Source organism: Mustela nigripes, chromosome 14, assembly GCF_022355385.1.
Source record: "Mustela nigripes isolate SB6536 chromosome 14, MUSNIG.SB6536, whole genome shotgun sequence".
Classification (NCBI taxonomy): Eukaryota; Metazoa; Chordata; class Mammalia; order Carnivora; family Mustelidae; genus Mustela; species Mustela nigripes.
In genome coordinates, this window is record NC_081570.1 from 32,462,185 (window position 1) to 32,489,755 (window position 27,571).

Consider the following 27,571-nt stretch of genomic DNA (forward strand, 5'->3'; position numbering starts at 1 on the left):
TAGACTTGTAGAACTATCTTCATCTACCCCAGGGAAAGACACAAAGACCAGTCAATACCCATTCCTCATGGGTATGAGACTCATGGGTATGAGTCTCAAACCCATGGGACCCCTCTTTTGAGTTCAGACACCAGCACTAGCCATGTAGTGCCTTCTCCTCAAAGTCTGAGTTTTGGTTCTATATGACCCTTCCTCCTAAGTCTCTAGGTTTTCCCTTTGGTCTCTAAGCCCTTGGGGCTGGTTGATGCTTCTTGAAGTGTCTCCCTCCATGATATTTAAGTTTTATTTTTCTCCCTTCTGCTACCTCCTTAACGACTTAGTACGTAATTAATGATTCTGTTAAAATATCTCTGTTCAAACAAGTGGTGTGATTTCTGTCCCCTGACAGGGTCCTGATTAAAAAATTAAAAGTCTCATTATATAGAATATAGTATTGTTACAGTAAGTTCTGTTAAAATTCAATGCCACATATACCAACAAGCACAGGAAAAAAAAGTGTCAATTAAAAGTAACTTGTTTAAAAGAGTATATCTATCACTACAAAATCTTTTGCAATCCTTCTTTTAAAGAAAATATGGAGTGCCTTTTTCTAACTCACACATAATATCTACTGGCATAGAATTACATGATATAAAGACATTTATACTAACAAGCAAAGAAAAACAAAATTTCAATTAAAAGCAACTTGTTTAGGGGCACCTGGGTGGCTCAGTGGGTTAAGCCGCTGCCATCGGCTCAGGTCATGATCTCAGGGTCCTGGGATAGAGTCCCGCATCGGGCTCTCTGCTCAGCGGGGAGCCTGCTCCCCGCCCCCTGCCTGCCTCTCTGCCTACTTGTGATCTCTCTCTGTCAAATTAAAAAAATAAATAAATAAAAGCAACTTGTTTAAAGAGTATATCTTACTATCACTACAAAATCTTTTACAATCTTTTTTTTTTTCTTAAGATTTTTTATTTATTTATTTGACAGAGATCACAAGTAGGCAGAGAGGCAGGCAGAGAGAGAGAGAGGAGGAAGTAGGCCCCCCGCCAAGCAGAGAACCCGACGCGGGGCTCGATCCCAGGACCCTGGGATCATGACCTGAGCTGAAGGCAGAGGCTTTAACACACTGAGCCACCCAGGCACCCCTGCAATCATTCTTTTAAAGAAAATATGGGGTGACTTTTTCTTAAGATTTTATTTATTTATTTGACAGAGAAAGATCACAAGTAGGCAGAGAGGTAGGCTGAGGGGTGGGGGAGCAGGCTCCCCACTGAGCAGACAGCCTGATGTGGGGCTCAATCCCAGGACCCTAAGACCATGACCTGAGCCAAAGGCAGAGGCTTAACCCACTGAGGCACCCAGGCACCCCTGGGGTGCCTTTTTCTAATTCTACATAGTATCTACTGGTATAGAATTACATGATATAAAGACATTAACGACAGCTCTCTGTCTTACTAATACATAAAATACAACAAGTGCAATTTTAAAAATAATTCTAACATATTCAGATTAAATATCTAGTATCATCTACAAAAAAACAATACTTGTTTATTAGCCTAAATATTTAAGGGTGGAAGGGGACTTAATCCGATTTACTAACTCTCTTTCCTACCCAAAAAATTTTTAAATGTCACATACTTCCATTTTACCCCCCACCTTCATTTACTCAAAAATGTTCACTCCCTCTTACCTATGCCTACAAATCCCTACCTGCCTACCCATTTCTCATTCCCAGCCACAAATTCAGTTCCCCACCAGTTCATATACTTCATATTTTCAATCTAGCCATTTTGCGGACATACAGATATTGTAACACAAGATATAAAGGCAGTACATACAACAGAGGTATGGCAAACAAGCATTTGTCAGTGGGCTTAAGAGTTCTAGCTCTATTCCTATTTGGACAGTGTTGTTGGGGAGGCCATTTCTGGTTTGGGGAAGACTATGGGAAAGTAGACTAAAATTTATTGTGGTTTCAAGTAATCCAGGTTTCTCCCCCACCACCACCATCAAAAAAATAGCCATTCTTTTCTCCTCTTCCTTATATCAAACTCAATGCTTGCTTCTAGTTAACAAAAAAAAAAAAAAAAAAAAAAAAAAGGCAGTGACAAACAATGGTTTTCTACCCACACATTTAAGAATAGTAACTCTATGCTTTATAAAGATGGACCATACAGAATATTACAGAACTAAAAGATGTATGTAAGAATACTAAATAACCTAACTCAGACACCACAGAGTACTAGTTAAATGCTAACTGTATAGCTTTATGCACAAAAAATTTTGATTCTAGAATAATATGCACAAGAATTATAAGTTACAAATTGTCAAAGAAGTTATGGTTATCTCTTTTCTTTCATCATCCCTTCCAATTCTGTAACTTCTACCAAGCACAAAAGCTAGATATACATTATTCCTAACCCCATGTCACGTATAAGCTTAAATCTAAACATACTCAAAGAAGTTTAAAATCTCAATGACTTTAGTATAGCATTATTTCAGCATATCCCACAACTAAAAAATCTTTAAGGAAGTCTAATCAGTAGATGAAAGTCTGCAAAATGTCCCAATGTAACCATATCCAAAGATTTAAATATTTAAAAAAAAAAAAAAAGGGTGGGGTAAAATGACTCTTCCCATCATACTGAGCAGTAATCACTATTAAGTCAATTAGCTCCACAGCAGGTTTAGAATTTAAAAAATAATGGTAGTCATTTTTTTTTTTAAAATAGGTTCTTTTCAGAGCTATATAGCTGTCCCTTGTTTGGAGTTAGGGACAGAGGATACATGGAGTCTAGCAAAGTAGAAAAGCCATCTCTCCATCTAGTTCCATAATAAGCTGGAGACACATTCTCAGGGAAAGAAGTGCCATAATGACACAAAGTAAAAGCTTTTCTACTGAGGACAAAAGATAACCAGCCTCTGCCTGCTAAAAGTATTTAAAAATGCATATTCATTTTTCTTCTCTGGCATTCTAGACAACCAGAATTGCTTTCAAGCATTACGATTCCTTGACTTCACATTCATGGCTCTAACAACTTTCTATCCCTCCTCGATCTTCTGCCCTCTAAAACTGGGTAATCCCAACTCTCTCTTCATCACTTACTCTGTTCTAGCCATATTGACTTTCTCATTGTTCCTCCAATACATAAGGCAAGTCTCCTGCCTTATCGTTTCCTGGATTCCTTCTGCCTGGAATGTTCATAGTCCACAAACCCAAAATGGAAGAGTCCATTACTCTTTCAGGTTTTCAAATGTCACCATTTCAGTAAAGATTTCCTTGGCTAAAATAACATAAACCCCTGTGTTTCCCATTCCTCTTCTCTATTTTATTCTTCACCTTAGCCTCATCACTGTCACTAACATACTTCTTGTGCTCCCTTTGGCACCATATAGACTAACAGATATTTCTTGTTTAATTGTCCCTTCACCAGAATGCAGCTCCATGATTATAGGATTTTTATCTGTTATGTTCACTGCTACAGTCCTGGCATTTAGAATAGTGCCTAACAACACATTAGGTGCTCAACATGCACCTAGCTGCAGCAGTTACATGTAATCAGTAGATACTGCCATCAACACTTCATGTTCTAGTCTGAAAGATTTCAATTAACAGATTAAATTTAAGTTATTTTCTCAAACCATGCCCTGGAAACTGCAACAATCCCTCACGGGCAATTGTGAGGATAGAACATGAAAGCCTAATAAGCAAGCAGAAAAGTCCTGTGTTTATCTGTTTTAGTCACAGGATTTCATGTAAGATTTAATTTGTAGAGAAGATTTAGCAACTTCAAAAAAATCTAAGACTACTGGGCTGTATACAATTTAGTTCCTACTTTTTAAGCTTTACTTATTTACTGTAAATGAGGATAATCTAGGTATCATGTTTATATCATCATTTAGAAAGAGATAAAAACTAGCACCAAGTCTTATTTAATCTGCTACAAAAGCAGTAAAATTTACTGTGTATTTTCTAATTAAAACAAGTAGAGAGCAGAAAATTTTTAGAAAGAAATGAAGTACAAAAATTTTATTATTCCATATACAAGAACTAAGTGGAAATTAAAATCCAAATCCCATTACCACAAATTTCTCTGCAGGCAAAAATATCTCCCAATCCATCAAATCGCACCACCCAACAAAACAAACAGTATTTTATTACGAACCTCACCTTGAATAACTTTTAAAACATTACACGTCCCAATAAAGAAAAAATAGCACTCACCTTAACGAAGTTACAGATGGACAAGCCTGTCCATACAAACCCATCTGGCCACAAAGAAAATCTGAAAAGTAAAGAAGAGTTAGTTATCAGAAGCTCGAAAGTAAGCTAAATTATAAATAAGATTCATTTCTAATTAAAACACTCTGAAAAGAAATAGAAGGCTAAAAGATTCACCATAATCTGAATCAAAAATGATATCAAACAGTAAGAGGAATTATACTGAAGACAGACATAACAGGAGGCATAGGAGAAATAGGTAACACTATAACTGTAATACCCAAAAGTGCTGAAAACTCATAAAATTTAACAAATTGTTATGCTTGTTATACAGAGAGTGTGTCCCAACTATTTAGCAGAATCCTACTGATCCGGGAGAAGTGCCTAAAGGAGACAAAAGAGTTAGTATGCAGGTTCCCATTCCCACATAATTGTCCCCTACCTCACCTACTCTTCAATCAAAACAGTGCTACCTTTATTGATTTTATATACCAGAATTCACTAAGACTTCATGTGAAGAACAGTTCCATTGTTTAAAAGAAAGTTAAAAATAGCATTCAAACAGAAGGAATTTTGAATAAAAAGCTATAGCTTCAAATTCAACTATGACACTACGAGACCTTGAAGAATTTATGTAACCTCACTGAACCTCAAATTCTTCATCTGTAACTTGGCAATAAATACTGCCTATATAATTTTATTTACTCATTAGGGACAAATTGCAGGTTTGTTACTAGAATTAAATAAATCAATGAACAAATGTAAAATGGTCTATTAAGCACTAATACCTGGCACAAGGATGATCCACAACTGTCTACACGTAACATGAATGAGAGAAGTTGGAATGGGCATAAGCACATATATATGCATATACTGTGCAAATGATGGAGACTGTACAACTAAAAAAAACATGTTCATACTGAAGGGGATGGATCGGCTACTAGTCCTGTTCCAGCTAACTGCTGCTAAGCAGGATTACAAACCCAATATTCTAAGAATCAATTTTTCAGAAGAAGCAAGATACACAAAATTTTATTTGAAATCTCCTGATTTTTCTTTTCTAAATACTATGTGGACCAAACAAAACATCAGATTCTGTCCTAAGTTTATAAACTTTAATCTAGAAGCTGAATGAATTCTCCTGCACGCACATGAGAGAGACAAGGCACTTCTACTTCTGCTAGAATGACAGAATAGATAGCTTAATCAACATGTCACTGTAAATTACAAACACTGGATAAAATCTCTTAGTCTTTATAAATTAATCAATAACCCTGAAGAAAAATAACATCTGATCAAGGCCAAAAACTAAATGTAACAGAGAAACTAATAAATAAGTATGCAGGGTACTGAAACCAGCTTTCATTCACCTTCAAGGCATTTTGCCAAACCCTATGAATTTCAGCTTGGGCTCAAAAGACCAATGGGGCTCAAGGTTCAAAAGGCAAAGTCCAGGTGTTACCCAAGAGATAGCAAGGAAAAATGTTTCTTAACCTTGGCCACTGAGTGCCAACAAGGGGATGGGACAATGATTGCAGTAAAACAGTATCCCCCCAATATTCATAACCATAAGCTGACTCTCACCTAGATTACGGTTTTAAAAGATTCATACTTAGAATTCCGTTTACAGTAGTCCTAGAATGGTAGTATTCCCCACCCATCCTTGAGAAAGCAAATCAAGTCCTCTGGGGAATCTGCCTTTGATCTAGGCCTAGAATTATTCTCACTATCTGGTACCAAAATAAATAACTTCATGGGTGCCTGGGTGACTCAGTCAGTTGCCTTCAGCTCAGGTTAAAATCCCAGGGTCCTGGGACTGAGCCCCATAGTGGGCTCCCTGCTTGTGGGGAGCCTGCTTACTCCTCTCCTTCCTGCTTATGCTCTCTCACGTGAGTGCTTTCTAATAAAAATCTTAAAAAATAAACTTTAAAAATAAAAATAAGTAAATTAATTAACAATCAAAAATCACAAAACCCAGAAGGAAACAAGGCACTCAGAGAAAGATATAGCTGAAACATCAGTTTGCAGAATCAAAACCTCAAAAAGATTTCCAGATATGGTGATTACTTAATTACTAGACACTTTACTGCTTTACTTTATGGGTGATTTAACTACTCCTATTTCAATTACCTGTATGAATCTCAAATTTGTGTCTCTAACAGGAATCAATCTCCAAACATAAATATCTAACATTCCATCTTGGAAAACCCAAATCTATCATTCCAAAACAAAATTCATCATCTTCTTTAATGTATTTACTGTCATAAAATGACACAGTCCTCTTATCTAAGAATGGTCTTCTAGCCTAACTCCTTCCTTTGCCCTTGTTAAAATAGAACACTTCTTTCCAATCCTTGATTTCTATGAGGAATGACTTCTCTAAACACTCCTAGGCTCTTAGGCCACTCCTCATCAAAGAGGTAAGTAACTTGGTTACTGGGTAGAGCTAACTCAGGACCTACATCAGGACTCTACAGGCACTGATCTGGATGCACCTGCTCTGCTGACCCTGACAATCTACATATCAGGAGGGCTGGCCCACGGTCTAGAGTGGAACGGTGGGGATAAGAGAATGTGGAGAGTGAGTTAGCCCATTTGACTTTTAAATCTAAATCACAATCTATATTCTACAATATCAGCTTCAGCAAAAAACAAAGAGAACTCCTCCAAAAGCTACCATATTATCCAGCAACTCAATCCTACACACACATGTGTCTGTGTATACATGTGTGTGTATGTGCATACCCAGGAGAATTTAAAACCTATGGTCATAAAAACTTGCACATAAATGTTCATAGCAGTAGGATTTATAAATGGCCAAAAAGTTGAATAAAATCGAATGTTAAACTTATGAATGGAGGGCCTTCTGGGTGGCTCAGTGGGTTAAAGCCTCTCTGCCTTCAGCTCAGGTCATGACCCTGGGGTCCTGAGATGAAGCCCTGAATCGGGCTCTCTGCTCAGTGAGGAGCCTGCTTCCCCCTCCCCCTCTGCCTGCTTCTCTGCCTACTTGTAATCTCTGTCAAATAAATAAATAAAATCTTAAAAAAAAAAAACCTTATGAATGAATACACAAAATGTGGCATATATACACACTATCCATAATATACAATATTATTATTCAGCCATAAAAAGGAATGAAGTCCTGTTACATGCTACACCATAGCTGAACCTTGAAAGCCTCATGCTAAGTGAAAGATGTCAGACACAGACAGATATTTGGAAAATTGATTAGTAGTAACCAAAAGATGGGGGGACAGGGAGTGATTTCTATGAGTTTTTTTCTGGAATGATTAAAGTGTTCTGGCACTAGATAGCAGTGACAGTTGTACAAAAACACTAAGGGGCACCTGGGTGGCTCAGTGAACTGAGCATCTGACTCTTGGTTTCAGCTCAGTCATGATCTCCGTGTTGTGGGATCAAGCCCTACATTTGGCTCCACACTCAGCAGAGTGTGCTTGTCCCTCTCCCTCTGCTCTTCCCCCAACTTGTGCTCACTCTGTCTCACAAATAAACAAATAGTTTTTCTTTAAAGATTTTATTCACTTATCTCTTAGAGAAAATCAGTGAACAAGCACAAGCAGGGGGAATGGCAGACAGAGGGAGAAGCAGTCTCCCCACCAAGCAAGGAACCTTATATGGGACTTGATCCCAGGACCCCAGGATTATGACCTGAGCCAAAGGCCCAACCAACTGAGCCACCCAGGCATCCCTAAATAAAAATCTTAAAAAAAACCTTCAGTATAAAACCAAATTACATGCCTTAAAATGATAAACTTTACAGTATGTGGATCTGTATCTCAATTAAAAAATAATTTTATTTTTTTTTTAAAGATTTTATTTATTTATTTGTCAGAGAGAGAGCGAGCGAGAGCGAGCACAGGCAGACAGAATGGCAGGCAGAGTCAGAGGGAGAAGCAGGCTCCCTGCGGAGGGCAAGGAGCCCGATGTGGGACTCGATCCCAGGACCCCGGGATCATGACCTGAGCCGAAGGCAGCCGCCCAACCAACTGAGCCACCCAGGCGTCCCTAAAAAATAATTTTAAAACTAGTAATATTTTTTCATCTGTTGGTTCTTGTTAAATTCTTCAGTTCAGAACTTAGGTAACGGAAAAGGATCTTATATTTTGAGTCCCCCAGACATCAAAACCCTTAGGACCCCCAACTATTTACCATTTACTACCAACTCTAGCTCCCAGTTATCTTTCTAATCTGCTTTAGCCTCAATGCCTTAGTTTCAGGTTTTTCCATTTTTAATCTTGACTACTGCTCCTAAATGGTGAACCCCAGGCTGGTTAACTGAAAGAACAAACATCTGCCAATCTTCTCCCTACACAACAAATACATGACCAGCAACATGGAAATCTCACAAAAGAAGGCTAAAGTTCACAGTTCAGTCGGGAAAGTCTCAGTGTCCTCTGAATTACAAACTCACACTTCTGAAGCCAACTATAGTTGAATAATTATATTAACTCATTCAATTATATCCATAATTTATACAGTTTGAGTTGGTGCAAAAAGCACCTTGTAGAATTTTCTCCAAATCCTTTAAAATCCAACATATAAGAAAGTTTGTGTAAAATGGCACAACCAGAATATGGGTACTAAAAACCAGTTACTCAATGATGAATATGCTCCAGTAGAAGCAACTGTCTTATACACCATCACCAACATAAGAATATGGAATTCCTTTTAGTAATACAAGCAGTCTTCAAGGGTATATTAAACTGAGTTACAGGGGCACCTGGCCGGCTTAGTCAGGTAAGTATGCGACTCTTGATCTCAGGGTTGTGAGTTCTAAGCCCCATGGGAGGCTCGAAAATTTTTAAAAAAATAAAAGTTATAAACTTATAAACTATTTACATTTAGGAAGCAGATGTTTAACAAACTAAAAGTATAATAATGTATTATTTGGGAGCAGGAGGTGAAATGGGACAAAGTATTTTGAAAAAGCTCCCAAGTAAGATTTTTTTTTTTTTTTAAAGATTTTACTTATTTATTTGACAGAGATCACAAGTAGGCAGAGAGGCAGGCAGAGAAGAAGGGAAGCAGCTCTCTGTTGAGCAGAGAGCCCAATGCAGGTCTTGATCCCAGGACCCTGGGATCATGACCTGAGCCAAAGGCAGAGGCTTTAACCCATTGAGCCACTCAGGCGCCCAGCTCCCAAGTAATTCTTATTTAATTCTTATTCTCCTCTCTCCAACCAACACAGGAATATGCTGCTTTATAGTTTACAAAGAACTTAGCAACATTCATGACCTTGAGTCAAGACCTAGACTGGAATCCCAATTATGAAATTAGGTATACTGTTAAACTTCTCTAAGGCTTAATTCCCTTCTTTCCACAAAAGAGAAGATCCATGCCTCAGTTTCAGGGACCACAGTTTGAATGAAAACATCTGCATAATATTAGAAAAAGAACTACAAGCTGGTTGAAAATAAAGGCTACAGGACTAGAGGACTAGAGTCAGAAACTATTCCTTTTTTTTTTTTTTTCTTTTTAAACTTCTGAACTTAGACCTGTCTTTCAAAAGACTTGAGAGTATAAAATTCACTCGTATCCATGAAGGAACAACCCCTTTGACTCATCTTACTTAACTGAGCACTATGACTTGTTACACCATTAGTCACAGGTAATTATTAAAGCAGTCAAAGAAATAACCTGTCTTAATCAGCCAGAACAGAAGAAATCTACCATAGGAAGGAGTAAGGGGAAAAGAATCCTGCTGAGTGAGCAGCAATCACCTACTCATCTTACCTCAACTAGCTATACCTAAAGGCAGTGGCACAGCTTGAGCTAAAAGGTGAGATCCGAGAGTCCTATGCTCTCAGAAAGCAATTAAAATCATGTGAGAATGATCAGTTCACCAAGGGAGAATTAATGGAAGATGAGAGGCCAAACTTAAACTTTGGAGGGCTCTAGTAGATAATTAAGAGAAGAGGAACTAGTTTAAAATAAAAAATAACTTAAGAAAATTGTACTGGAGATGGCTACAAATGATTTAATGCACAGAAAGGCAAAATGTCGATTAAAATAGAAACACAGTGAAAAAAGAATACTGTCTTTTATTAGAAGATCATTGACAGTACAGAGGGTGTGTTTTGTGTCCTAGTGAAAGCAAAAAAACAGACTGCAAAGGAATAAGAACCAGGGTAGGGAAATAGAGATTTAGCTACAAATTGTATAAAATGAAAATAAATAGGGCTTGACCAACTGAGCCACCCCAGTGCCCCATGAAAGGCATTTTTCATTATAGGTATTTTTCATTATAAATGTGGCGTCAGGCTGTATAGTGGTCAAGATCATTGTTTCCTGGCCTTTCCCCAGGACACTTCATGATCACTTGTACCACTCTAGAACTTCTGGGCCTTCTAGGGATCTCTAGTTCTCAGGATAGAACCCAAACATACACCAGGTGAAAGAAACATAGGCACCAGAGAGAAAAGTCTGTCTTCACGTTGGTGCTCGTGCAATTTTTAATAAATTATAGATGTTTTCTGTTAAAAAAAAAAAAAGAAAGAAAGAAAGAAAGGGAAAAAAAGAAAAGAAATAGGAAATGCAATAAGGTCAAGCAGAGAGGAACATATTAAGAAATCAAAGAAGGTGAAGAATATGTTGGAATGTTCATCACACTGTATCCCATTACTTTGATTTCTTCTTCACAACTCTTGTCACCAACAATATGACTTCTGTTTTACTGTCTGGTTCTCCTCCACTGGAATACAGATAAATGTCTGTTTCATTCAGTTACACCCCCAAAATCTGACATACGGTTAGCTGTCATGTTTGTCAATATATGAGTAAACCAGGTTCCTTAAGAGCTGAAAAAGAGTACACTTTTTTTTTTTTTTTTTGGTCAGAAGAGTGAGCACAGGCAGACAGAGTGGCAGGCAGAGGCAGAAGGAGAAGCAGGCTTCCTGCTCAGCAAGGAGCCCGATGTGGGACTCGATCCCCGGATGCCAGAATCATGACCTGAGCCGAAGGCAGCTGCTTAACCAACTGAGCCACCCAGGCATCCCAAGAGTACACTTTAAATAAGAGCAAGATTTGATGGAAAACTCACCAAACCTCTTTTTTTTTTTTTTTTTTAGATTATTGATTTATTTGACAGAGATCACAAGTAGGCAGAGAAACAGGCAAAGAGAGAGGAGGAAGCAGGGTCCCTGCCGAGCAGAGAGCATGATGCAGGGCTCGATCCCAGGACCCTGGGATCATGACCTGAGCCAAAGGCAGAGGCTTTAACCCACTGAGCCACCCAGGTGCCCCCTCACCAAACCTTTTAAATACAGTCTTTGCACGCATCAAATACTTCTCCCTACCTCAAGGCAAATAATTTAGGACCAATCTATAGTTAGAAGAGCAAGTTAAGTATCCAGACTATATGAAGAATTCTTAAAACTCAATAATAAAAAGATAACCCAATTTAAAAGTGGGGAAAGATCTGGAGATACAGCTCATGGGTACAGCATTTGACTGCAAAAACTGGGCAAAGATAAAAGTTACTAAGATCTACGTATGTCCAATAAGCACATGAAAAGATTAGTCATCAGGGAAATGCAAATCAAAACCACAATGAGATACCACTTCATACCCACTAGGATAACTATAATTAAAAAAACAGACAATAACAACTCCTGCAAAGGTATGGAGAAACTGAAACTTATATATTGCTAGTGGAAATGTAACAGTGTAACCACTTCAGAAAGTTAAGCAGTTTACTAAAAAGTTAAACAGAGTTACCATATGACACAGCCATTCTACTCCAAGAGTCTATATAGAATAAATGAAAACATTCATCCACACAAAAATCTATAAACAAATGTTCACAGCAACATTAAATAATGGGAAAAACGTAAGGAGCACCTGGGTGGCTCAGTGGGTTAAGCCTCTGCCTTCAGCTCAGGTCATGATCTCAGGGGTCCTGGGATCCAGCCACCGCATGGGGCTCTCTCTGCTCAGCAGGGAGCCTGCCCCTTCCTACCGCCCCTGACAGCCTCCCTGCCTTCTTGTGATCTCTGCCAAATAAATAAATAAAATCTTAAAAAAAGAAAAAAGTGAAAACGATCCAAATGCCACTAGCTGATGAATAGATAAATAAGTTGTACTATATCCATACAGTGGAATAGTTAATAATAAAAAAGGGATAATATATGCTACAACATGACCCCTGAAAACATGCTAAGTGAAAGAACCCAGTCACAAGACTACACAATTCCATTTATATCAAATGTCCAAAACAGGCAAATTTATATTAGTAGTCAGACCACGGATTAATAGTTACATTAAATTAGATTAGTTTCTTAGAGTCTGAGGAGTGGGGAAGTAAAGGGGACTGACTGGGTATGGATGGGGTTTCTTTCAGAGAGAGAAAAATGTTCTAAAATTAGACTGCAGTAATGGTTACACAACCCTCTGAATACATTAAAAAACATTAAATTTCACACTTAAAATAGGTGAACTGTACAGCATATGAATTCTATCTCAATAAAGCTTTAAGAAAAAAAAAAAGAGCAAGTTTAGAGCTCCATCACACAAATGTTCTTGTTAAGTTCCTGCTTCTTCCCTCAGTAGTGCCACAGGAGCCAGCCCCACCCCCAAACTGGACCAGGAAAGGGAGAGTAAAAGTAATGACTTCACCAGAAAGCAATGTTACTACAGCAGTATCTTCAAATCTATAACCCCCTGAACCATTAGTGGTTCAATAAAGTTTCTTTTCTGTTGAGTTCCACTATTTCCACCACCTATTAATTAAACATATTTAATAACGCTTGTGGGTCATTAAAAAAATTCTATATAAAATTCTACAGAAAAACATTCTACCAGTATCTACAAATCAACTACTTAGGTTATACCTCTCTCCTCCTAAAACAAAACCAAACCCAGGTTATTCTCTAATAACGGAAGATGAAAAATGCATGCCAAGCAATCAGCTTTAGCTTTTTAAGACTGTTTTAACACTGAAGAGTCTAAACTAACTGCCTCCTTCCCCTTCATAGTTTAGGTCGGGTGTCAATCGAACAGGTGGTAAATGTGGAGGGAGAGGAGCTTCTTGGCCAAACATCAGAGAACTATAGATTCTTCCAAACCCCAAACCTTACTTCCTGCAATTTATATAAACAGATCACAGGCCACCCTCTTCAAACCAAATCATAACCTAAGCAAGTAACACAAGATTCTACTTCTAGGTCTGTCATTAACTCACTGGATAATCCTGAAGCTTCAGTCTCCCTACTTTGCTCAATAACTTAACCACAATTTCTGGTACCAAAATCATATGATGTGGTCTAATAAAGAACTTTTTCCCAATTTATAGCTTAGTTTTTATGGAAAATCTGACAAAAATATGTGAAACTAAATCATATTATATGCTTGTCACTTCTACTGAATTTACATGAAATAAGAAAAATTCAAAAGACTCTTCACTACAAAAATGCTGAACTCTTCTATTTTAAACTTTTAAAGGTATTCACTAAACAGAGAATAAGCCTTCAGAGGGCTGAAGGGTTTCGAGGCTTTAAATTTAAACTCAGTTATATTTAGAAAGCCAAGATGCCACCTCTCTGGATCCTGTATCTTTATCTTGGTCATTTGATTCATGTGCTTTGCCTGGTGTAATTCAAAGCAAGAGATCCTACAATATCCCTGAAAAGTAAACTGAACACATCAGAATGTACTGATTACCAGAGGAATGTCATGCTGTATTGCAAAAGACGGGAGGCTACAGTATCCCACTGCTAGAGCTGCCCTGTTCCCAAAAATCCTGACTCAAGAGTCTAGGGTGAAACCTACGGAATCTGCTAAATAAAGTATCTCAGGTGACTCTGATACACAACTTAATTCAGGAACTACTGGTTTAGGACAAGGATAGCAGAAAGGTTTCATATCATTTACCAACTATGCTCAATAGGTAATAGCTACCTGAAGGGCTACACTGAGGAGATCACGTCTAAAAACAACCAGTAATTAGTAGTTTGCCATGGACAAAGTGATGGGGAAGTGGCCACATGCAAACCACGTTATCTGTCATCTGTGATTCAGACCACTAAATGGGCTTTTTTTTAAGGAGGCTTCTGAGGTAAGAGGAAAAAAGACTTAGATCTGGATTATTTACTTTTAACTGGCAAAAGCTTTGGCTGATTCTGAGAAGGTTGAAGGCAGCAAGAATAGGCCCACTGGCATACGTGCCAATACTCTCCATAAGTACTTATTAAACTTCTTTCTCTCTCAAATAAATAAAATCTTTAAAAAGAAAGACAGACAGACAGACAGAAAGAAACAAAACAAAAGAGCACCTGGGTGGCCCAGTTGGTTAGGCATTCTCCTTCAGCTCAGATAATGATCCCAGGGTTCTGGGATAAGTCCCGGGCTCAAGTCGGCTTTTCCCTCTCCCTCTGCCCTCCCCCATGCTCACGCTCTCTCCCTCTCTCTCTCACTCTCTCTATTCGATAAAAAAAAATCTTTAAAAACAAACAGGGTGCCTGGGTGTTAAGCAACTGCCTTCAGCTCAGGTCATGATTCTGGAGTCCTGGACAGAGTCCCACACATCCAGTTCCCAGCTTCGAGGGGAGTCTGCTTCTCCCTCTGACCTTCTCCCCTCTCATGCTCTCCCTCCCTCCCTTTCTCTTCCTCTCTCTCTCAAATAAATAAATAAAATCTTAAAAACAAACAAAAACCTTCCCAGTATTACACAGAAAAAGACTTCTCTCAAAATGTCAATAAATTGTTTGAAAAATGAAAATTCTGCACAATTGTATAAATTTGGTTTTTAAAAAAAGGGGGGGGGGTGGTGCCTGGGTGGCTCAGTTGTTAAGTGTCTGCCATCTGCTCAGGTCACAGTCCCAGGGTCCTGGAATCGAGCCCCATATCAAGCCCTCTTCTCAGCAAGAAGCCTGCTTCTCCTTCTCCCTCTTCCCCTGCTGTGTTCTCTCCCCCTCTCTCTCTCGCTTTCAAAAAAAATAAATAAATCTTTAAAAGAAAAAAAAGGTTGTGCCTTGAGTTCCACATTAGGTAAAGGTGGGAGGTAGTGGGAAGACTGAGTACCAAGCAAAAACAGTATAATTTAGGTTGATTCAAGAGGGAATCAACTGGGGGTCTCATCAATACATGACTACAATAATGGGTTAAGATTCCCCTGGCAGCATTTTCGGGGGAGGGGGGCACAATGGGGGAACAATCAAGGCATGACATGGGAAAGCAAAAAAATCTGCTTTGTATTATTTTGTATGCGTCTGTCTCTTAACATTGGACTACTGGCTCTTAGTGGGCCAGGTATGTCAAACTAACGGGGGGGGGGGGGCTCAGTACATTAAGCATCTGCCTTCTACTCAGGTCATGATCCCAGGGTCCTGGGATCAAGTGCTGCATCAGGCTCCCTGCTCAGCAAGGAGTCTGCTGTCCCTCAGCCTCTTCTCTTCCTCCCTGGCTCATTCTCTCTTTCTCTCTCCCTCTCTCTCAAATAAATAAAAAAATTTAAAAAAAAATTTTTTTAATTTTAAAAATTAAATACTTAAAGAGGGTTGAGGCATATGTGGCAAACAGCTTAATAATGGTCAAATCTGTGATGGGTATATGGGGATTCATTATATGTTATCTGCTTTTACAAATAGCAGTGCACTTGCAGACTTTCCTGTTACTTGGTCAAGTCCAGCACCGTACAATTAATTCTTTTTCTTTTCTTTCTCTGATTTCAGGAAGCTTAAAAATGACTAGTATTTCTGAAGAAAACAGCCTAGACTCAATCAGATGAAAACCAGCATTCATTTGTTAGCTCTACTAATAAGAAATCTCTCTGAATCTATTCAAAGAACTTCTTGTAAATTAATATGAGAACTAAATATGAGCCAAGAGAGTGACTCAGCTGCTAAAAAGAAACAAAATACAATCTTAAACTTCACTAGAAGCATAGTACCCAGATCAAGGAGGGTAACAGCCCCATGCACTCTTTACTAGTTAGTTCACAACTGGAGTATTGAGCTCTGTTTCCAGCATCACATTTTAAAAACACTTACAAGCTAGAATGCTTGCAGGGAGAGATATCAGACTAGTGACAAGTTTAGAAGCCAAATGTCAAGTGCAGAATGTCTGAAAAAAGTAGGTGTGTTTAGTGTGGAGAAGAAAACATTTCCCAGCCTTCCCTGTCACCTCAACCATAGAGACCCCTGGTGTAGTACTTTCCAGAGGATTTCAAGAGTCATTAACAGGCAATCCATTGTCAGATAAATCTGAGATAAACACTTTTCTAACAGACTTATCAAAGGGTTCAATATCCTCAAGTGCTTTACCACTATTCAGGAAAGATATTCAGTATTTCCCAAAAGGAACCATTTATTCATTCATTCAACAAAAATTCACCAAGCCCCAATTATTGGCCAAACATTCCTCCACAAGCTGGGGATACAATGAATATTTTAATATTCTGGAGGGTACTTTGTGAAACAGAGTATCCTCTGTTTCTTGCTACCCCTCTAACTTGCACTGTGCTCCATATCTCTAGGTTTATTATGCTGCAGGCCTAGAAGGTCCACCACTAATCTTAATTCAAACATTATCTCCACAAAGCTTTCCTGATCATAAGCAAAACTTCCTTTTCAACAAGCTGGTGGCTCTTTCTCTGTATCAGCTCTCTGTGAACAGACTACTCCTCTTAATTACCTTCACATCTCTCATGATGCCCAGAACAGTGTCTTGCACACACAGGTGTTCTAGAAGTATTTGCTGAATGAATAATCACTGAAATATTTGAAGGATTATCTTGATAAAGAACACAAACTGGGTCTCTACTGTTCCACAGAGGATGAAGAAAGAGATGAACTTAAAGGAAATTTTACCTCAATTAGAGCTAATGACAGTCTATCTTATAGGTATCTGTGACTACGGGCGTTCTAAGAGTAGCCAAGTAAGTACGCATCAAGTGCTTTAGTGGGAAATCTCGCTGGCCTGAATGATTAACTCTTAAATTTAGGAACTACTGTACTTCTCACCATATCAGACAAAAGGAAACTTTCAAAACAATGTATTTGTAACAATATTAAAATTCTAGGAGAACCTGGGTGGCTCAGTCAGTTAAGCATCCAACTCTTGGTTTTGGTTCGGGCCATGATTTCACAGTGGTCATTGGACTGAGCCCCAAGTCGGCTCCCCACTCAGTGTGGAGTCTGCTTTAGAATCTTTCTCCCTTCCCTTCTACCCTTCCTGAGCACATGCTCGAGCTCTCCAAAAATCTTTCCAAAAAAGTTCTTAAAATTAAACATGAGGGGTGCCTGGGTGGCTCAGTGGGTTAAAGCCTCTGCCTTCGGCTCAGGTCATAATCCCGGGGTCCTGGGACTGAGCCCCGCATCATGCTCTCTGCTCAACAGGGAGCCTGCTTCCTCCTCTCTCTCTCTCTGCCTGCCTCTCTGCCTACTTGTGATCTGTCTGTCAGATAAATAAATAAAATCTTTAAAAAATATATTAAACATGAAATAGCCTTTCATTTACAACTACAGTAAATATATAATATGCCCGTTAATGTCTTTTAAGTGTTAAATATAGAGGATAAATAAAAAGAAGATGCAGTCTCTATCCTGAAAGAGTAAATATAAGGTTGCTCCCAAAGAAAATCTGAATGCTAGGTCATTTACCTCAATAAGAAATGTTCCTTAAATAAAGAAATTCTTTAGATAAATGATTTTGAATATTTTGCAGGCAGAGAATTAACTATGAAGCCATTAGCTTCTCTTAAAGCCATCTACTGACACCACTAAATACATTAAGTTCTTCAAAAAACAAAGCTAGCCACTCTGCCTTTTTAGTTAACCAGAAAACAGAAGAAATTCCAGAATACCTCCACATGCCACAGATTACCTCTGCAGTGTCTCTCCCAAACTAAAAGCTGTAGTCCTCGCTGGCAAGGACCCTGTCTTTCACTTGTGTCCCTGGCTTTTAGTACAGTGCCCAGGACACAGCAAATGGTGAATAAATGAGCAAACAAGTGAGAGAAATTAATGAGTTCAACGTCCCTGGATGAAAACTACCTTAAAAAACCACGAATAGGGGCACCTGGGTGACTCAGTGGGTTAAAGCCTCTGCCTTCGGCTCAGGTCATGATCCCAGGTCCTGGGATCGAGCCCCACATCAGGCTCTCTGTTCAGCAGGGAACCTGTTTCCCCCTCTCTCTCTGCCTGCCTCTCTGCCTACTAAATAAATAAAATCTTAAAAAAAAAAAAAAAAACCACAAATGGTTTTTATTATTTGAAACCTGCCAATGATATGGCAGCATAAAAGTAGATCTTAAGTCTAGTTTTCTTTATAAACTGGTATGCTATTTTTAGGTCACTTATTGATAAATAATTACTAAAGTAAACCTAAGGTCTTGGTTGCTTCTAGGGAACTAAAATTAATTCCTTAATCAGGAGAGCTAAATGACCAAATTCTAATGCAAAGAAAAATCCAAAACACTTATTACACACACAATTTGACCAATAGATTATAATGAAACAATTATCAAACGTATTTGTTACTGTAACTGCCCAGAAAGCAAAATACTTTGATAGCACCAAGGATTTTTTTTTTTTAAGATTTTATTTACTTATTTATCAGAGAGAGTGAGAGAGTGAGTGAGCACAAGCAGGGAGAAGCAGAGAGGGGGAGAAGCAGGCTCCATGCTGAGCAAGGAGCCCGACGCAGGACTCAATCCCAGAACCCTGAGATCATGACCTAAGCCCAAGGCCCACGCTTAAGCAACTGAGCCATCCAAGCGTCCCAATACCAAGTGTTTAAACTGCTCTTCCAAAGTGTTATGATTCACATTTTTCTAAATTCTCATTCTAAATTTTCATACATGTTTAATTTTCCTGATTATAAAAATGGTATAAGCTCACTGTAGAGAACTCAGAAAACATAAAATGGGTTCAAAGGAGAAAATAAAGACTACCTACTATGATGCTTTCTTTCACAGTTTTTTTTTCTATGCAGTTGTAACTTCTTTATATACATACTATCATTCTTCCTACCCACTGGGCAAGAAACAACAGACTCACACTATGACAGTAACCCTAGCTCCCTCAGTAGATTCGTGTTCCAGGTACATTTTCTTAAGAGTCTACATGTTATAGATGTGTACTTCCATAACATAAGACCGAATCTGCAATTTTCTAATTCTTAAAAGTATCCCTTCTGAGTCTGTCTCCTCCATGCCTCCAGAATTCTACAAAGGCAAAGAAAGCAGACTCAAGTAAAAATACATCCAATGACTGGAAATGAACCCAAATTTAACAAGGCAAGAAGTTGTTCTCAATAGTTTTATGTCCCTTAGTCTGATAGTATCACAAGTTCTGCTCCAAGCAGCCAAGGTCCTTTGGGGTCCATAGCCTTTAATTTCTACCTCAAAAATCCAAAGCATATTCTTCATAAAACCTTAGTCAGTTTCCTATAAAGAGTACAAGACCAGAAACAGAATGCACGATCTTGGTTCCTGTTTTGGTGCTATTGAACAACTTGAGTAATACTAAGTCTTAGCTTGTATCTCATTTTCTCCATTTGTCGGTAGGCATACTACTTGCCGCACCATGTCTATTACTGGGCTGTTGGGAGGGTCCAACACTGAACAGATCAGAGAAAATGCTTTTCAAAAAGTATTACTCAAATATAAAATGGTTATTTTCCCAAAACACACGTCCTCTATAATAAACAATATAAAACATGACTTCCCCACATAAACAAAATCCCTTTTCCAATGGTGATTACCATGTATACGCTTAGCGCGACAATACCATCAAGACCTCCTTACATAGGGTAGACAGGGAGAGCATGTTATAGATTAGCAGACCCAACCACACTAGCAGAAACTTATGCTATATATTATTCATCTCCTACAATGACAGTTAACCTGCTCCTGACTACAGCATATTTGACTGTTGTGTCTATTTCCCAAAGTTCTACGGCCAAGCCACAGAAATTTTAGTCATTTTTTAACAAATTTAATAAGCACCCATGTACCCACCAACCAAAATCTAGGATCTTAACAGTAACTTATTTTTACCATATTGCACTCCCCTCAGTCCAATCTCTCTGTAAGCAGTATGAAATTATTAGTGAGTTCTTACAGTCTGCCCAACCCCCCCCCCCATCCATTTCCCTCACAAATCTGTGTCAACATTCAATAAGGACAGATCTCTACTTTAAGAAAAATTCCAAACCTGGAGTGCCTGGGTGACTCAGTCATTAGGCGTCTGCCCTGAGATCAGGTCATGACCTCAGGGTCCTGGAATCAAGCCCCCCTGCTCAGCTGGCCTGCTTTTCCCTCTCTCGCTCTTGCTTTGTGTCAAACAAACAATATTAAAAAAAAAAAAATTCCAAGCCCAACTTCTGAGATCTCTAATAAGGTAACATCAGCACTGTATGATTCAGATCAATCTTATTTCCTTGATATCACTATACCACTGGGCAGGACGCTGTCCAGTAGGTAAATTCCTTTACAGCTTTTAGCTCTGTAATCCAGAAGAGTTTAGCTAAAAGTTTACTGGGTAGTCTCCTTCAAATATAGGATCATCCTGAAAAAATGGACCAACTGTTCTGTGACCCTCTCCCATGTGTGACCCAACTCTTCATGATCCTCTCTACATGTGAATGAAAAAACAGCCAAAGCTATGCTGCAGTTTGATGTTTCTGCCCCTCCCCCAAAAACCCACACGCTGAAATCCTAAACCCCAAATGATGGTATTAGGAAGTAGGTCTTTGGGAGATGCTTAGATCATGATGGTAGAGCCTTCATGAATGGGATTAGTCTCCCATAAAAGAGGCTCCAGAAGGCTCCCTTGCACCTTCCACATGCTAAGGTGCCAGCTGTAAGGCCTTCACCAAAAGGCAACAATGCTGGTGCCTTGTTCCTAGACTTTCCAGCCTCCACAATTGTGAGCAATAAATTTTTGTTACTTCTAAGCTACCCATCTGTGGTATTTTGTTATAGCAGCCCAAATGAACTAAGAGAGCCAACATGCAAAGTTATAGAGACTCTCTCTGAAAACTCCCACGCAAGGATTTTCCCCACCCCTAAACTATTAGCATTCAATTCAGAAGAGAGACCTCTAAGATTATGTTCTGAGAACAGTTCCTCTTATTGCATTCCATAAGCATGAGTCCATTACAGACTACTTCACCCACTGATGATGGGAAATAAGTCTGACAGGGCAGTGCCAATGTAGGTCTGATTATACCAAAACAAAATCACTTCAGATTTATGCTAAAATCTTAAAGCAACCAGAGTGGTTTAGTAACTATCAGAATCTATGCTTATTAAATGTGTCAAAGTAAGAGTTCTTATTGAATATGGTCCTAATTAAGTCATATTCTTCTTTATCCTATATTTTATCTTGTTACAGGACAAAAGTTTGACACCATATATAAGTGCCACTTCTTTCCGTTTCAGAATAAAATCCTCAATTCTATAAGAAAGTAGTAACCATTTTGAAAGACATCACATTCTCAAGTTATCAGTTGGTATGTTAAGCAGAATAGAAACTGAAGGTACCTAACTACAAAAGGCTACTTAAAATAAATAGAATACCATTGTTATAAATATAAATACAACATCTGGTTCCATATAACAAAGCTATTTCCATATCCCAACAGATGGTCCACGGTAATAATGCTTTGCTGATCTGGTTATAACAAATTCTATTAAATCCAAAATCCTGTATAGCAGATGCCTTTTCCAATTTCAGTATAAGTCAATCTCTTTAACCAAAACACTGTGCTTTGGTTCTTGTTATTTGTGCACTAAAATCCAATTATGCCAATTAAGATGATCAAATCTTTTGACAGTTATAAAATGCCACTGTGGTGTTTTCGGAGTTTTCAAGTGAAGGAGGACAGTATCTCTACCTAGGACTGAAACACTAACTGTCCATAATGGAAAACAAAAATTCAGTTATAAGAAGGCTGAGGAGAGGTAAAAGTGAGCTTTGGCTATCTCAAGCCAAGGTTCCTGAACAGTGGCAATGTGGAAAGCTAAGTGCATAACAAAGCCAACAGTGAAAAGCACTGAAAACAATGCAATTTCTGAGTTGAAAGGCTATTAGGAAGGACAAACAAAAAGTTTACCTCAAAACAAACAAGACGTATCTCTGTACAATGCTGATACCCAGTTCAGTTTTAAAATATGTGGACACAATGTCAACTTTAATTTTGCTATTTGCTTCCCAACACACTCAAAATCCAATCTTCATATCCTTGTCATGCCCTTACTTGAAATATTACCCTCTATTAACTCATAGCCCAGTAAGCAGTACAATGTAGTGATTAACAGCCACTGAGTTCTGAAAATAGACTACAGGCATTCAAATCCTGCCTCTTTCCATCCCTAGCTATAGAACCTCAGACAAGCTACTTAATCTCTCTGTGCCTGTTTCCTCTCCGTGTCTGTAAAATTGATAATAATAAAATCTACCTGTTCGAGTTGTTATGAGGAATATATGAATAATGAATGTTAAATACTCAGAATACTTTTGGACCCATATTAAGGCTTCAGAAAATGCCACTATCATCACCACATAAATACTCATTGATGTTCTGAAGAAAAGGCAGGAATATGAAATCACTTATCTAAATCACAGAGCACAGAAGTAACAGAATCTGGTTAAAAATACACAAACACACACACACACAAAAATACACAAACACACACACATTCATTTTAAGTCCCGAAGATTAGACATTAAAAATTACTGATTCACTAAGTAAGGAGACTTCCCAGCCCCTCCAATTACCCAGAAATTCACATAGGAATCCTTTAACTTAGAACACTAGCAGGAAGTAGTAGAAATAGCAATGAACATGGACTAAGGAGATCCAATAGCTCCATTACTGATTTAGATGTACAATCTTGGGCAAGTCACCTAACCTAAACTTCAAGTTGCTCATTTTAAAAAATGCTTTGCCCACATCACAGGACTGTTATGATACAAAATGAGATGATGTATGAGAAAATTTATGTAAACCATAAATACTACATGAATGTTCAAGGGCCACGTCTTACACATTTTTAATTCCCAAAGCCTAGCAGAATGCATAGCAGAGGTTACAATCTAAAAGAAAAGCCATAGGAGGAGTGAAATTCACAGGGTGAGGACTAAGATGAAGTAAGGGAAAGGCTTTTTACAAGAATAAGAAACCCAAATATCCAACTAATGAATGGGTAAATAAAAGGTAGTATGCTTCAGCAATAAAAAAGGATGAGATACTGATACAAAGCTCAAGATGGATAATTCTTGAAACACTATGCTAAGACACAAAAGACCATATTGTATATGATTCCATTTATATGAAATATCCAGAACAGGGTATATTTTGGGGGGGATGATGAAATGACTAAATGTGATTGTGGTGATGGATGTACAACTTAATTTACTAAAAACTGTTGAACCATATACTTCAAATGAATGAACTATACAGTATGTAAATTATACCTCAAAAAAACTTTGAAAAAAGAGTAAGAGAAAAAGTTTGTGAGAACCATTAAAGTATAAAATTACTGGCTTTAGAATATATTTGTTTCTTTCTTACAGAAAAAAAAGTGAGTTTCCTGATATTTGAGTAGTTCTGACACGTAGACAAAAAAGACTGGTGGAAGAATTAGGAGAAAATACTTAAAATTACCACACCAGGGGTACCTGGGTGGTGCATTCGCTTAAGAGTCTGATTCTTGGTTTCAGCTCAAGTCGTGATCTCAGGTTGGGAGATGGAGGCTTGCATCAGTCTCCCCGCCTAGCAGAGTCTCCTTGAGACTTTCTCTCCCTCTCCATAACCCCTAAAATAAATAAATAAATCATAAAAAAAAATTTTTTAACCATCCCAAACCATAATGTCTCTACAGATCTTTCCACGGAGAACAAATGTGATATCTATTCTTATCCTTCCTTTCAAAATTCTAGGTTAAAAATCACTTCCCAATCCTAAATAGTCTTTCCATCATGATGATTATTTCTGAACTCCCAGACTACCTCAGATACTATCAACCCCAGTGCCTCTCCTATCCTTGGCTTCTATAATAGAACTGATACACTTCCTGGTTCTTCTCAGAATGTTTACCTGTTATTCTATAATGTCACCCCAAATTCCAAACCTCAAAGCTCTTTCACCATCATACTACTAACTTCCTATCACTCATCTACTCACCTGTTTTTTACTACCATCTACACAGCCCTGATCAGTGAAAAATCTACATTTTTATCTCTATTAATCCTATAACAATGTACTGATACTTCAATCGTACTCTAGTCAATTTTTCATTGTCTTCACTGAGGCTGGCAAGCAGCAGCAGTGTGGCTCAACCAAAATAATTCCTATGCTATTTCTATGTGGCTTTGCAATGTGGGGTACATTTTTTTCTTCTGAATAGATCTGTTTTTCTAATTGTTTTGCTTACACTAGTCTTCATTTCCAGTCAAGCCAGCAAGGAGAAAAGCCGTCAGAACTGGCAGAAAACTAGCCTACTATAGAAAAACTGATTGAACCCTATCTAATGTTGCCCATAACCAATCTTAGCTCATTTCCCTTCATAGTGATACTTTCCTAATTTCCTCTTATCAGTCATCCTCCCAGGACTCTAGGCTTTTATCTTTTAATGCTTTTTTGTTTTCTTCCCTTTGTCCACAATCATCACTAAGCTCAAATTAATCTTTACTCACACATACATCTTCTTACATATCCTATGCTTCTTCCTCAGGACAGTTCAATTTAAAGATTAATGCAAAAAGCTCAAAGATGAGACTGCCTGGGTTCAAATCCTCACTCTGCAGCTTACTCTCTGTGGGATTTGGGGCAAGTTACTTAACCTCTCTGTAACTCAGTTTCTTTATGGGAATAGTAAGAACTTGGTGGAGATTTTGAGATAAATACATGTAAAGAGCTTACAACAATGCCTGGCATGCAGGAGACACTCAATAAATATTAGCTATTATTTTATTCCCACAGTCATTACCTTATGCCGGACTCTGATCTTACTCATAAAATTCTCCAAGACCATTCTAGTCAGTCTCTTCACTCCAGAACACTCAGATAATACAAAAACCTTTGTCAGGGACTATATGCATTCTCTTACTCCCAGTCTTCAAAACCCAAAATGGTACCCCATCAAACTAAATAAACCCTACATCCTAGATAGGTCCTCCACCAACACCTACTCACCAATCCTGAATTCATTTATTACTATTCACCAATCTAGATTCTCTGTGCAGGTCAACCTACTTCCTGCATCTTTTTTTTTAAAGGATTTAATTTACTTGTCAGAGAGAAAGAGAGTACAAGCAGGGGGAACAGCAGGCAGCAAGAGAAGCAGGCTCCCTGCTAAGTAAGGAGCCCCCTGCAGGACTAAATCCCAGGACCCTGGGATCATGACCTGAGCTGAACGCAGACGCTTTACCACCTGAGCCAAGGTATCCCTTGCTATATCTTTTTATACGCTGTCACTTCTTTACCTCTGTAAATACTCCCTCACTCTCCTGGAATACATCTCAGCTCCTCTAAAAATGCCTATCTTTTGCAAATCTCGCTTACACCTTTCAGGTTGGCTGCATTGTCATCCCAACCAGGAGTATGATGTTGCTTGGTAATTTATGAATATGGATGTTATGTGTTGTTTCCCGGAAGAAGTTGAAGCATTTGTAGAGACCACATATTTTATTCCTTGTGTCTCTTCATACAGACTACTTCACACACAGCGCAGTATTTTGCAAAAAGTATACAAATGCTGACTGACTTACTGAAAAAATATGTTTCAGAATACATCAGAAAAACAGTCTCTATTTTCCACTGCCCCACCCATACTCAGCATGATGAAAACAGATAGAATCTGTACTTCAGTATCTTTATTTTGCATGGGAGAATATATGAACAACCGCACCACACAAAAAGTATAAATATATATACACTCAAAGGGAACATACAACGCAAAAGACAAATCATTAAAAAGTGAGCATGCTAGCCAACTTGGAATCTAAAAAGTGACTTCAAAATAGTGAGATTTTATTTCACGCAAACTAATGAACCAAAATAAACATGTCCTGACCCGAGCCAACAAGTACCTCATAAAAGTATGAAAAGTTCCCAGTATCACAAAAACCAGTAACAAGATTCACCTCAACTCCAAGAGACACAAAAGGAAAACAAAAATTCTCAAGTTTACAATTTAAAAACAAACAAACAAAAAAACCTTAAAAAATTCAATCACATCCATATATATGCCACCCAAACAGAAAAATGAAGGGAGTTACTGTTTTCCTTTAAATATTTGTTATGCTCTAGGAGGTATAAGGCTTCTCTCACTTGCTACTGCAGCCTGCTCCCTGTTAAAGGAGCAAGCAGTCTGTGCTCACACAAGAGCAAAACACAGGAAGCTGGAAACCTTAACCTGGAACAGACATTAAGGAAAGAAACTACCCAAAGCACGTTTCAAAACCAGCTTCGAAAAACGGAGTAGCGCAAAGATACTCAACAGAAAAAGAGGAAAAGTGAAATAAAAGAGCTCCCACAAAATAAGTGACTCAGTGAAACTCTCTAGTACCGCGTTCCAAGTAAAGAGCCATGCATGCAATACTTCCATAACATGCACTCCTTTCACTGGGAGGCAAAATAGAAGAAAAAAAAAAAAAATACAGGTCAGGAAAAGACAAAAAAAGATGCCCACCAGACGCTAACTCCCGGGCCGGCCCAACTCATTTCATTCAGGAATCCCACTAGAAGCAACAGAGACGTGAACCGCACAACACAGAAAAGAAAAACCTCTGCCAGCCAAACACACGAAAAGTAGAACGGAGAAGTGGAACTACACACCTCAGTGCATCGGCAGCTAGAGCACACTCTTTTGGATCAAACAACAGAGAAAAGAACGAGAAGAGCTAAAAGGAGAGGAGGAACGATGTCTATGACACTAAGCCCTGCCATGTCCCCTGCTGGTCTCAATTTCAGAGAGTACAACTCCTGCTTCTCCCCAGCTAACCAACAGTCGGCCTCAGCAAAGCAAACTGCCCCTAACACCTTCCACGCCACGGGAGGAAATCACAGAGGAAAAACCACCGCGTAAACCTCCCTCCTCACCAGCTGCAAAAAATGGAGGGGGGAGGGGGGGAGACACCCTACCACGTGGGCAGGATGCAACACACACAGGACAGCAACACGTCCGCATGGAACGGCTGCCTCTGCCCCAATGCCGGCAGAGGACACAGCGTCAGGGTGGGTGGGAACGGAGGCCCCTCGCGCGGGCCTCATCCCGAAGGGCTCCCCCGAGGCCGGAGGTACTGCCCGCCTCGCCGGCCGAAAAACACCCCAAGCTTGAAGGGAAGAAGCTGCATCGTGCCGAGGTAGGGGGCCAGCCCAGGCCAACGGGCAGGTCACGGA

At 38.8% G+C, this 27,571-nt stretch overlaps 1 protein-coding gene across 2 annotated transcripts in view; it reads right to left on the bottom strand.

Annotated features, from left to right (window-relative positions):
* Nucleotides 1–27,571, bottom strand: part of FOXJ3 (forkhead box J3) — a 155,459-nt gene that overhangs the window by 127,313 nt on the left and 575 nt on the right. For both annotated transcript variants that reach the window (XM_059374362.1, XM_059374361.1), the window contains exon 2: nucleotides 4,208–4,268. In XM_059374362.1, the coding sequence (XP_059230345.1) occupies nucleotides 4,208–4,251 (44 nt within the window). In that variant the 5' untranslated portion in view covers nucleotides 4,252–4,268. The remainder of the gene's footprint in view (nucleotides 1–4,207; nucleotides 4,269–27,571) is intronic.